Source organism: Danio rerio, chromosome 13 (genome assembly GCF_049306965.1).
Source record: "Danio rerio strain Tuebingen ecotype United States chromosome 13, GRCz12tu, whole genome shotgun sequence".
Lineage (NCBI taxonomy): Eukaryota > Metazoa > Chordata > Actinopteri > Cypriniformes > Danionidae > Danio > Danio rerio.
This window is the reverse complement of record NC_133188.1, coordinates 14,333,725-14,348,110: the sequence shown is the minus strand read 5'-3', so window position 1 is coordinate 14,348,110 and position 14,386 is coordinate 14,333,725. Positions and strand designations below refer to the sequence as shown.

The following is a 14,386-nucleotide window of genomic DNA, read 5'->3' as shown; positions in this document are numbered from 1 at the left end:
ACCCAAAAAAGTTTGGTGCTCGTCCCAAAATTTACTAAGTGCTGCATTTTACTTTCGTTTAGGGATTTAAAAAATATATAAAAATATGGCGACATTTATTAAACTATAATAAAAGTCTAACAATCACGTCACACTTCAAATAATACATATACACTTCTTTAGACAACTTCAGCATAATAGTTGAAGACATCCGCTTTTTCTAGTCATGGAGACTGGCCACTTCGCCTTAAAAATGGCGCCATCTTGTGTTGACTGTTCGACTGGGCCATAACGATTTAGAAAACCGTCAGATACAAAATTGCAAAGATAATTGTTGATTGTTCCGGGTTTTATTTATATTTGTTTTACATTTGATAACTTCAGTAAATCACAGTAAAATTAGAAAAAGTAAAACAAGCTGGTATTTGAAGAACTACAACACCCCAAAAGCAAGTCACAGTGACCTCTGTGAGATTTCATCAGCAGATTTGAAAGATCAATAAATGTACAGGAAGATAAGGCTTTCAGTTGTGCCACCAACTCACTGCTGCTTTCATCCCAGTATTCATAGCCACAGGCACATCGAGAAAATTATACAAAAACAAAATCAATATCAAAAGCAGAGTGGCATTTTACCTCTTCAAAAGTGTATTTTGTCCAAAGGCAGAATGTGCTCAAATGATTGATCACTGAACTAAACTAACCGCTACGTGCAACCAAAGGCCATAAGTTTTGCTTGAGGTTTCACAGTGAAGTTTATGAAAATATAAACATAATCAGTCACAGAACAGACTCCAAATGATCATTCAAAACAACGGGGAAACATTAACATAGGTAGTCCACTACAAATGAAAATGTTAATGTGCTCAGCCTCTGGTCATATGGTCTTCTTTTTCTCTCGCTCTCTCTTTAGAAGAACATTTTTGATGATTCAGACTAATAAAAAGAATTTAGGATTATCAAAAACAAAGGCAAAGAAAGTTAAGGACCATGGTTTGTGATGGTAAATTGATATTTTATGAATGAAAACGGTTGGTCTGTGAAGCAAAACATTATAACTCAATACTTCTAATTCACACAGCTTTGGCAAAAGCTCCAGATGGTTGTAAATGCCCTCAGGACTGTTTGCTCTGACTGAGGTAAAGTTATTGGTGTAAACCAGTGTTTCTCAACCACGTTCCTGGAGAACCACCTGCATTTACATATGTCTATGTTTCCATAACCAAACACACCTGATTCAGGTCATCAGCTCATTAGTAGAGACTTAAAGACCTTTAATGGGTGTGACAGACAAAGAAGACATTCAAAACATGCAGTGTTGGTGGTCCTCTTGGAACGTGGTTGAGAAACACTGTTGTAAATAATGTTTTTGTTCTTGCACAGATTTGATTATTTTTCTTTAGACGTTTTTATAAGGCCTTCATTTATTGTCAGGAGCCACAACAAGTCTAAATTGTTTTAAGGGGTTTTATCTCTTAACGTGCCAGTAGCCTTGCAGTGGAGACAGGGTTTGTGCAAGTTTCACCAAGCCAAATGTAAGACTTTTTAAGACCATCAAGAATGAAATATCAGACTTATACAGGGCTAAACAATAAGGAGATTGTTTTTTTTAATGGCCTATCAGATTTATTTTAACTTGCCTAATCAAAAGATTAATTTTAATTAGTTATTTCTTAGCCACATATTTTTAAATAACGTGTCAAATCAAACAGACCCTACTTATATACAATTTTTTAACATTAAAAAAACTCTTTAGAATCCTCAAACTAAATGTATGCACAACAGACTATTATTATATAATTTGTTGGACTGAATGGGTAGCTTTACATAAACCAAGGAAAATTAAGTCCCGTTTATAATGATTTAAAACCTACAAGACAATATTTCAGTTTATTTAAGACATTTTAAGGCCTTACATTTATTATTATTATTATTATTATTATTATAATTATTATTTAAGACTTTAAGACCCCACAATGCTCTAGTGAGAAAAAAAGTTCTGGATGACCTGAGAGTGAGTTAATTACCAATAACAGTTTCTTTTAAGGTGAACCACACTTTTTAATGATCAAATGGAATGTGGCTAAGCATCATTGTACACTTTTTCTTAAGAGCTGCATGCACATTTATGGCTAGCGACTACTCTTTCTGAAAAAAAACATACATTAATAGAGGCACAGAAGCAAGCCACAATTTTCATGCATTTGTACAGACATCTATGCAGGACAACATTTAACCACATAAAGCACAGAAGGCAAACAGACACTGCAGATGTATGATCAGTCAGACTGAGGAAGTACAAGGAGAAACAAAAACATCTAAAAGTGCCTGAGGACCTAATGTTGCACTGGTGTGTACATTGTTTTTGCATTTGATGTGCACACCAGCATGAAAAGTACCGATCTGGTGGATTCTGTAACAGAGTATAAAATAACCTGTAGGGAAAGAGCTGCCAGAGTCTGTGTGTCTAAACGGCACTTGAGGTGTGCAGGCTGGTCTGAAGCAAAGAACAGAGGAAGAATCTTCTTAGTTGACAGGAGGATCTCGAGTCTTCACACTTCCGTCCTCCATCCCGAAGTACACCCGTTCAGCCATGCCCACAAACAAACCTGTCTCAACCACTCCTTTACAATAGAAATAAATACAAACAAAAGAAAATAAATGGCAATAATGTGGTTAGAAAATCACTACTATAAAAATCAATTATTTTTATTCAGCAGACATTAAATTAAACCAACGTGACAGTAAAAGTCATTTATTGTTACAAAAGAACATAATAATCTTAAAAACAAGTTTATAAATGTTTAATGAGCACCAAATAAGCAAATTAACATTATTTCTGAAGGATCATGTGACACTCTAGTCAAGTAATGGGGAAAAACATGAATAAATAAAACTGAAGAAACTGAATCTGAGGATTCTCAGGAGGAAATGGCGTATTCTTTCAAGGGTTCTTTCATTGATTCAGCTTGAGTATGTTTTTATTTATTGATATGTAATTATTTTCCTTAAACATCAATAATTTATTCATATTTTTCTGCCCTTGCAGTGCTTCCTATGTTTACTCTCAAGATTGTTTATTATCAAGAGATGTTTGTCTTCACGAGGAAGAGATAAAAGAACATCTCCATTTCAAGGTTTTTACCATCACAGAAAGATGTTGTAAAGCAACAGTTTTTCATTCCTTTTGCTTTGCTATCTGGCGGAGTACATAATGAAGATTAACCCACCCCGAACAATTTTAGAATCAACACTTCTTTTCCTGCTTTCTGCATTTCCTTGTCCTTTTCTACCAGCTTCTCAGGACACAGAGTATCAGATATCCAAAATAAATGTATAAAACTGACAAAAACAAGACAGAAGCAATAAATGGCTTCTGACAGGATCTGGGAGATACTGGATCTAACACTTCTGGCATGAAGATTGAGCAAAACAACAGAAACTAAATTTTAAAATGCATAAAAATAGAAAACAGTTATGGAAAACTGCAATAATGGTTCACAGTATTAGGGGCCATTCACGTATTGCATCAAAAAAAAAAAAAAAAAATACATGGAAAATGCAAAGCGGACTGCTTCCTCTACCAATTTAAATACGCTTGTGCTCCAGTGGTGTCTGCCATTGCTTTGCAACCATCAACTGCACTCTGCAAAGTATATATTGGCTTAATGTGGGTGACGGGGTGTCAAAATAAATATATATATATATATATATATATATATATATATATATATTTATTTTTTTTTCTACATTCTCGCAATGTACATGCAGACAAGTCAGTATTGGTTCAGTAATAATCACAACCGGTTATTATATACTGACGTCATACATCTCATTTGCGCTATGTCACGAAAGAATACTATGGCGGGGAAGGTGACCGGGAGTATAAAAATGTGTATGGAAAGCATCATCAATGCACCGTGATATTAAATATAACCAAATCGATGGCATAATAATCGTAACCGAATCATGAGACTAGTTTAAGTTCACACCCCTATTCTCCAATGAACCACCACTGGCAACTGTAGCTCTGATACAATTTGTATTTACAAAGAAAAAAAACAGTGCATTGTTCGGCTTTATTATCCTATTGGATATAATGAATTGTGTAATTCATACAAACGGTGAAGCTGATAGGTTGGTTCTAGTCATGTGCCATGCATTTTTATAGCAGTATTTTGAAAAAGTAACTCGTACTGCTGTAGGCGCACCTGAAAAAAGCAGTTTTTTTTTTGCTTTTTATATTCAGACATCTCCATCTGAAATAACTTCAGGCATGAATAATACAATATTTATGAATGGCACCTTACTCTTCTGACTGCATTTCTGATCAAACAAATGCAGTCTTGGTGAGTATTCAAGCCAAAAATTAAAAAAAAAATAATTATATATTACCAGCCCCACACTTTTGAACTGTATGTACACAGAGAAAAGAGCAGTCGTGTTGTTGATCTTTACTGACCTGGGATCATCTTAATGGCCGTGTTGACCTCTTTCCAGTTCTGAGCATGCTCAAACTTCCAATCCAGGATAAAGTTACTGTTATCAGTAACCACAGGACCCTAAAGGTACGTACATTTAATAAAGAACAAAAATGTTTTCAGATAAACAAACAAAAAGTAATGACACAATGAGAAACTATGAAAATAATATTAATCAGTGCTGTATACATACACTTTTTATACAACAAAACAGCTGACATTTAAAAATATATATTCTCACGCATCTAAACCTATGCACAGTGGTCTGTTCTGGCTCAAGATTCCAGATCATCAGTTAACTATGCATACAACAACATATTAAAGCAACATTATTGTAAAAAATGATTTTTAAACTATATATAAAAAAAAAAAAAGAGCAAGCAAAAGAAAGCGGGTAAAAAAACAGTGCACGATAATAAAAGTATGATGCTGCGCACACGGTTAACGTTAGGCCTAATAATAATCTGTTCAAAGAATGGTTAAAGCGAAAGCGACAACAACTGCTGCTGCTTACAAAGAATCTCGAGCCCTTGAAGGTCTGTGGATGCACGAGTGTCGCACTAGTTCTGTTTACAGGCACGGTTGCTTCGAGTGAGGAAATGGCACAAGAGCTTTTAAACACTCGCGAGCACCAAATCATCTGTGTGCACGACACTAAAGCCCTCATCAGGGAGTGAGGAAAGCCTGTCTCACAGTGCGCGTGATCCTCTGATTCGTTATTTACCTGCTTACTTTTGCTTGCGCTGCTTCTCAATTCTAAGAGCACATTTGTACGGATATAAACAAATGGTCATAAACTAACAGTCTAATCTGTGGTGACGAAGGGCCAGCACTGCATTTTAAAAATGAGTTTCACCCAGCCAAAGTGGCTAATGGGAGTGGCTGTCTAACCCGCCACAACCAAAATCTACTCGCATTTGGCGGGTTGGCAGGTGTTCATGTAAAGCCCTGATAATAATATATATTTTTGTACTATTGAAAAAAGAAGGCTTCCAGGATTAATAAATATAAACAGAACTTTACATTTTAGGACTGGAAATTAATTTCCTGCATATGATATAATAAAGGGGTATGTAATATTCACATACATACTTCAGATTCATAGGGGGCAAAAAAAAAACATTTGTCAAAAAAGTAGCTATTAACTTCTTGCTTGTCAAACTTCAGTATAAATACATCACATTTGCAATCATGCCCACATACTAAAAATTCACAATAAAAGTTGTTATTCTTTTTTTATTAAGTGTCATTCCAACAACATTTTTGTTGTTTTTCACCACATAGTAAATCCTTTTGGATTGTTTAAGATACACTTTTGTTTGTTTGTTGCCAAGCAAGTGAGAATTACTATCTAAATGTGTTAATAAATCAACAATTTATCAAAGAAATACATCAAAAAAAGTTCCAGAACACATCCACCAATTGCCTAACTGTCACAGACAAATGATAGCTCAAAGAGCCAAAACAAACTCCGCAAAAGTTGTTTTGAACTGCTGAAACAAACTAAAAAAGAACTTGCTTTCAGACTAATTATGTTCAAAATGACAATTTCAGTATGTTCTTCAATTTGGTTTGAAGTATGCTGGGACCTTAAATGTCAAGAACACAAGTGTAACTGAGGACTTTCTTACAGCTTTACTGACTGCCATCCTCAGCACGGCTTCTCCTCCAAAGCGGCGGGCGATGGCTCTGGACACAGGCACATACGCCATGGGGATGACCTCCACTGGCACACCCTTCTTCCACTGCTGCCCCAGAGCCTTAGAGTCTTTCCTACACACACACAAACACCACAGCGACGTCACTAAAACACAGCTAAACCTCTTCCAGAAAGAATTGGATGACTGTCTTACATAATTACATCTATCGCACGCTGTGTTATGATGAAACCTGACTGCAGTTCAACATAAACGAGCAGTAATTATGGGATGCTAAATATATACTGAATATCGCAGCTCAAACATTAGAGCGCAGCACTGGCAATGCCAAAGGGTTGATTCATAGGAAATGTATGAACTGAGGAAGTGCTTTGGGTGAAAACACCAGCCAGATGACACAGACGTACCTATAATCTGCAATGACAATGAAGTGTTTGGCGCATCCAGCCACAATCTTCTCCTGGGTTAAACATCCTCTGATTGGAAAGAGGGGAAAGAAAGTGACTTTAAACCTGATGACACCTTAGGGTTTCAGATATGAAAAGGACAAGAAAGACATGTTTGAAATAACCCCACTTACCCTCCTCCTTTAATCAAGGTCAGAGCCGTATCAACCTCATCAGCCCCATCAATCGCTACATCCAGCTAGAAGATACAAAGATCAAGCTCATTTGTCCATAAATAAGATTGTGTTTATTTGAAAGCATTTGTAATTAATTTGTTTGTCCAAAAACGAACAGTTAGTTATTAATTACTCATCCTCATGTTGTTCAAATCCCCTCAGACCTTTATTTATATTTTTGATCCTCCATGTGAAGCTCCAACAACACTTTACTGTGGAAAAACACACTGTAAAAACTACTTTATTCAACTGTATCTTTGACACCAGGTGAGGGTGCGCGCTTATTACAAGCAAAACGGTGCTTGTGTTCCGTTGCTGATTGTAATGGCAATATATTGTATTGCCTGACGTATCATAAAACCACACCCTGATGCTGAGGGAAGTTATAGGAAGAGAGATTCATATTTACAGTGGGTTTAACAGTTTGTTTGTTTGTTTGTTTGTTTTGGCTGATAAAAATTGTTCTTGGAGCTTTGTATGATTACTGTTGAACCACTGAATACACATTCAATCTTTTGACTGTTTTTGGTTTATTTTTTTTAGACTGTGAACTACGGCTGCACAATACAGTTTCCGCTTTGATGTTGCAATGTGCGCATTCTCAATAGTGACCTCACAGGATCTGCTTTGTCTAGTCTGGATCACAGCTGATCAGGGTCCTATTTCAGAAAGAAGGTTAAGTGAAAACTCATAGCATGTTAACCCTAAAATGAGAGAAACTCTGCTTTTCCGTTTCAAAATGACAGGTTTGTCAAACTGGAGAAAACAGGGTAAGTCAAGCCTGTTTCTGAAAAAGAGGTAACCTTAACTCAAGAGTCTGTTACCGTGGTCACTTTGTAAAAATAACCTGGTCAGGAACAGGTTTTATTCTCTAAACTCTGAGTTTCTGTTGGTCTCCTTCCCTTTTTTTTAAAGACGAAGCAGTACTTCTCGCCTTAGCCTTACGTTTCCACCCACCTATTTTTATATGCATTTTGGATATGCGCATAAAAAAATAAATAAAAGAATCGGTTTATGGAAATGCCAAGATGCGCATAACTTTTGAAATGTTATCCTAAACTGATGAGTATGTATAAAAGTGAGTACCTCAAATTAAACATTTCCTATAAACATTAAGCTGTAGTTATATGGATTATTGTTTTGTCAAATTTGTTGTAGAAACTATGCAAGTAGCCTATTTTATGTAATTTATGGCAATTACATCTAAAATAACTTCAAAATTACGGCCAATTCCTCAATTTTTCACGTAAAAAAGTCAAACTTCACACATTACATTGCTTTTTTATTATACTTAAATACTTTTAATGTAAACTTACGCATAACCTGGAGCAGCTGTTTTCCCAAGCTAACTGTCTGTTTCACTGATGCAGTTGTTTTGCTTTTTTAGACATATACTCATATTTGCTGCATGAGCACATCAAGTTCAGCTGGAGAAAGAAATGCTGATCTCTTCTTTCAGATGTTGCCATGGTGACTCGTAATATATGCGCTCGATTGATAATGCCTTTTTAAAGTCACGTGTGCGCGCTTAATTCTGAGTTAGTCAATTCAAAGTTGATTGACTATGAGTTTTGAGTATGATCTGAGTTTTTAAATCTCTCGGTAAGTCAACTCAGAGTTCAAGTTTAAACCCTGAGTTGGTTGAACCTAAACTGAAACAGGCCCCAGGAGTAACAATTCTGAACACGTGAGATTTGTAGAATTACTGCAAAGTTTAACCATAACAGAGTGAAAGTCTATCATTTGCATGAGTTTTAAGACCTGTGACTGTGTAAACATTTTATGAGTTTAAAAAAAAATTAGGTACATGAAAGTGCAACATTTACAACAGTAAATACACAACAAAGACTATGCTGAAGCATTCTTATTTTACGTTTGATTACACTATTTGAATATTGTTAAACTCACAACAAAAATCCCAAAGCACTTTTTATTTTACTTTTATCTCTGCTCTGTTGTATGCTATCAATGCTTGTAATTTGTTTATTATATTTTATGCGTGACCTGCTATCCTACAGAATTATCTCAATCAATCTAAAGTGATGAATTCTTCCAAATAGAGCTATTTGAGTCATTGGTTGAAATTAAGATAATTTGTTTTTATCCTATTTATATTTTGCAATTTGAATAATGCTGTGACTATCATTATTGAAAATTCCAAGTTAGTCACATCTTGGGGCTGCTGAGGGATTTAGATACTTTATTAACAACAGTACAAAAAACGACAAGTCTTCATTTGTTGCTGTTTATTGTTGTTAATTCATTGCAGTTAATTTACAGATAATTTGAACACAAAACTGATATCAAATAAACAAAATCAAATAACTTTGGCCACTACTGTAGGCAAGTTCTAAAGACCTTGTGCTCCCAGCAATCAAAAATACCTTAATATCTGTTCCAAAGATAAATTAAGGTCTCAAGGGATTAGAACGGCATAAGAGTGAGAAAGTAATTACTGAATTTGCATTTAACATAACAGTAAATTTTAAAGGTTGAAAAATTATGTATGATTTAAAGACAATTTAACTTGTCAGAATATGCTGCATGCATATTGTACCAATATATATTTAGAGTTTACAAAAAAATAATAACCTGACATCTTGAGCAGGATTTCCCACTTTTTTTGGAGTCTCAATCATTTTCGTTTGGCTTATTCCCTGCTATTATCAGGAGTTGCCACAGTGGACTGAACCTCCAATTACATTTTAACACCCACACACAATTTGGTTTATACAAATTAATCTATACTGCCCTGTATTTGGACTGTGGGGGAAACGGTAGAACCCAGAGGAAACCCACACAGAAAGAGAGAACATGCTCACTCAACACAGAAAGGCCACAAAGTGACCTTCTTGCTAAAGAGCAACCTTGCTAAACACCTGGCCACCATGCCACCCTTTTTTGTACAATTGTATGTGTTTATTGTTAAAAGTAAGTAACTTCTATTTTAGTATATTTTAAAATGTGATTTCACCATAATCGTCTTCAGTGCAGTTTCAGTGCGAGACCAAATAACATTTCTTATCAGGGACTTAACCAATCTTGAAAACAGTTGTCATGAAAAGTTTTTTTTTAACAAAAAATTTCCAAATTTTGTGGTCAGTCAAGATTTAACTATTTGAAAATATATAATTGAAAAATTTTTATTTGGTTTGTTATGGTTTCAACAAAAATTATATTTAGGGCTTAGTGGCCACATACGTGTACAGCACATTTTAGCTTATGAGTGGCTATTTAAAATACTTTGAATATGTTATATTTTGTTACAGACATACAATTTCATCCTGCAACAGTTTTGCAGCATATGAAATGTCCCAAACAGTATTTTTAACTGTACAAAATGTAGGGAAAATGCTGTTTTTACTCTCTGATAGTCGGATTATTTAAAAAAAAAAAAAGTATATGTTATACATGCATTAAAAACATTCAAAAAGTGTTATATGTAAATTAGGACCACGAGTCCACATATATGGACATATTTTTTCTCTAAAAGTACATCATATCAAAAGATGATTCTTAGGTTTTATTTTAATTAAGGTTAAAAAAGCCCAAATAGCAAAAAGAAATTAAAAATGCATGTAAAAACACCTTGGGCCTTAAGAGGTTAAAGAAAACAACATTCTTGAGCAAGAAGTCAGCATATTAGAATGATTTTTTAGAGATCAATCTACCCAGTGCATGATTCTCTGATATCAATAAACAGACACAACATGAAAGTAATCAAAGAAAGTGTTGATAATCTTTAGAAATTGATTTATTTAGAATATTTTCACTTTAAGCAAATAGTAATGTTTATGTACACGGCTATAATTTATTTGTTAGGTTTAAAATAAAATCAAAAAAACTGTCAGGAAATGCCATCAAAGAAGCACTCTGCTAAATGTAATTACAAAAGCTGTTGTTTCGGACAATGACTTCCCCTTTAAAACTATTTTAGTCTAAACAGACTGAGAATTCTTTTTTTTATTATTATTTCTGCATTTTTATTTACTTGCATTTTTCAGTTATTTTATGCTGTTGTGATGTCGTCTTTAAGATGTGATACACAACACAGCACCAGTCTTCATGGCATGCTGTAGGCTAAACTCACCTCAGGATGTCGGTCTAAATCAGACAGAGGGAGACCATGCTGCAGAATCAGCTGACGGGCCTGGATCAACAATTCAACAGTTACACACAAACACAGACGTTTTCTACCGTTTATAGCTATAAAAACAACAGGTTTTACTCGCCTGGAATGATGTGGGAACACACACAATATTCAGCTTTTCCTGTCTGACCTTCTCAGCTAGAAAGCAAATATCATGCTTTAAGAAATAATCATACAAGTATGAGAACACAATGATATATTAAATGTCTTACCCAGCCTGTCCACCGCATAGACAATAGTTGAGCCGCTGCCCACACCAATTACCTGATTATTCTAAAAGAAAGAAACAGATGTCAATTTAATATCATAAAACCACCTGAAAACCTTGCATTCATCAATATCTTTAATATTTTTTACTATTATTTGCATTTTTTTTTCCATTTAACACTTTAAAAAAAAAATTCAATTACTTTTTTATATACTTTTTAACATGAACATCTTGTACAGATTTTTTTTATTTATAGTTCTGCATTTACTTAGGAATTATAAAAATCTAAAGTTTAGGAAAAAAAACTTATTTTTTTAAAAAGCTTTAAAAAGCTACTATAATAAATGTATTTTCCATTGTTCTTTCATGATAGTGAATACACTAATGGGCAATTATTTTAATTGTTACCCATTTCTCTTTCTTTCTAAAATTCAAACAAAAAAGTAACATTTTGACAACTATGCTAAAACAAATGTGCTGGTTTTCCTTGTAAGAGAGTCAGTTGAACTCCTACAGTAAATGATTTAACCTTCAAAATGTCTGCATGCTGCTTTATCTTGAAAAAACAAAATGGAGTTGAGTATATTGCCATATCAGCTTCCCTGGCTATTTCATGGCAAATTTGGAAGCATTTTTTAACTAGCACTTTTCAATTATAAAAAATTATATCAATGAAAAAAAAAAACCAACAATAAAGAACACATGAAACACAAAAAAGAATGCAAGACTTCTGTTAAAATTGACCATTTTTGAATTAAAAAATAATTCCTTTCATTGTCTTATAAAAAAATAAAAAATAAAATAATAATAATAATAGTAATAGTAATAATAATAATCGGGCATTGCAAAACATAGGTTGTTATGGCAATATTGACATTTTGGAGCACCTTCTTTGAGTAGATGTCCATGTGTAATTTTAGCTTGTCCAATATGTAATCTCGTATAAACCATCTCAACTTGTTTTTAGTTAAAATAATTGTTTGATTTTATTCCTACTTAGGGCTGGATGTTAAAAAGTTTATTGTTTGAGTGCTGCTTTCCATTTAGAATGTAGCTTTTTAATTAGCATTTTCAAGTCTGAAGGTTATTTACACATCACTTAAGTAAATGTTGAATGATTGAGAATAATTGGATCAGTCCACCATGATGACATTAAAACACGAGTAAGAAGAAGCTTAACCTTACATTCCTGTAGATTCAATATCATGAGTTTGATTCTAATCGAATAGATCTACATTGTGTATGTATACCTTGAATTTGGGTTATCGTTACCTGAAAAATATGTAATATGCAATATTGCTGTTGAGTACTGCAAAAACATTATCTCTTATGGTTATAAAATTGCCCTATTTTTTAAGCTTTAAAAACAGTTATGTAATGATCATACTAAAATAAACAAGCAATAATTTAATAAAACATTTGCAAAAATCAAAAGGTGCAAACATTTACATTCACTTTGGAATACAAGAATTTAAAGTATTTTTATTTGTACTGTTAGAGGGATAATAATAATAATAATAATAATAATAATAATAATAATAAAACATTTGTTCTACTTATTCTTTTTTACTTTAAAACCCAAATGTATTGGAAATAATCAAGGGTTGTAATATAAGGTAATATACCTGAGGATTAATAAAATAATAAATAATTACTTCAAAGCATTTTCAGTCTCACTTTCTTGCAACGTTCAGGCAGAAGTTCTGTTTTGGCCTACAATTTATTTTATTTCATTTATTTTCATTTGATTCATTTATTTTACCTCTCTGTAATATGAATATTGCATGTACTTTTATTGCGATGACAATAATAATTTTCTGAAATATTGTGCAGCCCTAATAGAAGGTTCATCTTGGAGAAACAAAATTTTAGAATCACCCATATACCTCTATGCAAAGTAATTTAAGGTATGGCTGCACAATAAATCATTTCAGCATCGATATCGCAATGTGATCATTGGCAATAATCACATCTCAGGATTTGCAATGTTGAGTCTGGATTATAATAAATTAAAAATTTTAATGTGTTTCTGATGCCAGTGAATGTGTGGGGATTTTTAAAAGCATTCAAACATAAGAATTTGTACGGTTTGTAACTTTAATAAAGATTCATTTTATTAAAGTATTTTTATTATTCAATTACTGTACCTGAATACTGTTAGACTCTGTAAAAAACAATAAAACATTGCTTATTTCAATTGCATCTTTTTAAACTATTGATCTATGCTTGTAGATGTTTATTATAATCTGTGCAGATGCACTTCTCCACAGAATGAGTCTAAAATTATTAATTATTTTCAAACAGAGATGTTCAAGTCATTTGGTCAAATTGTATTCATGATGACGCAATATATATTGCAGAATGACAAAATGTCGCAAAGTTCGATTTTTCCAATATCGTGCAGCTCTGATTTGTACCACTGAGTGTGCTACAATCAATAATATAATGTAACGTAACACGAGAGACTGCAGCAGTAAACCACGTAGCTATTTCCAAGCATGCTAATCGCTATAAAGGTTTATTTTGAGCAGCTTTGGCATCCTTATATCACCTAGCTTACTAAATGTGTGAAGCAATCCAATGCGTAAACAAACAAGCTCGCTCGCTCACTTCACAGTCGCTGACTTCACTTACATATGACATGTAGCATCATAGCTAGCATGATTCAAGCTACAGTGCGACAGCGTACACTAACTACAAACTGAACTGTCAGAAAAAAACGCAAATGTAAGCCAGCAGAACTTTGAATTTACAGTAAATAAATAACGTTATATAAATTGACATGCGTGAAGTCTGCCACGCGTGTTCAGTCACGCCTCCTGAAGTGTTTAATACTCCTTTTTTAGACCGCTAAACTTATGTAATTTCTAGATTTATGTAATATATGTCACGTAAAAAAGATAGATACTGAATCTCACCTGTATGTGGTTGTCCACAGCAGCATAAGCCGCCAGTTTCTTGGCCTCTTCAGCCATGCGAGAGCAGTAGAGCCGCCTGCTGCTGTTGATTAGTCGCACGTGTTTGCCCGGTGGAGAGAAGAAGTGGAGGAGAGATCTGAATCTGTAGCTGATCTGAGCGAACACAACCCTCCTCATCACACTGCGCGCTCACTGTCAACACGAGCGTGACCGCGCAGAGACCAAACTAACCGGACCGTGAGCGAAGGGTTAAAGGACGATCAAAACCAAACCTGTCAGATAACAGGAGTCAGGTGTTCTGCTGGACGCAATATCAGAGCAGAGTCCAGTAAGAAAGGTCGGTTCCTGAAGGAATTGTTCACTTGAGTCG

General features: G+C 34.1%; 1 protein-coding gene across 1 annotated transcript; it reads right to left on the bottom strand.

Annotated features, from left to right (window-relative positions):
* Positions 1 to 2,019: 2,019 nt before the first annotated feature.
* On the bottom strand, positions 2,020 to 14,213 carry rpia (ribose 5-phosphate isomerase A (ribose 5-phosphate epimerase)). The gene is given in 9 exon segments (NM_001007289.1): positions 2,020 to 2,603; positions 4,442 to 4,541; positions 6,092 to 6,233; positions 6,526 to 6,594; positions 6,699 to 6,763; positions 10,831 to 10,890; positions 10,973 to 11,028; positions 11,103 to 11,163; positions 14,017 to 14,213. Coding segments are annotated over 9 exon segments (828 nt in total). The 5' UTR covers positions 14,194 to 14,213; the 3' UTR covers positions 2,020 to 2,505.
* Positions 14,214 to 14,386: the final 173 nt, after the last annotated feature.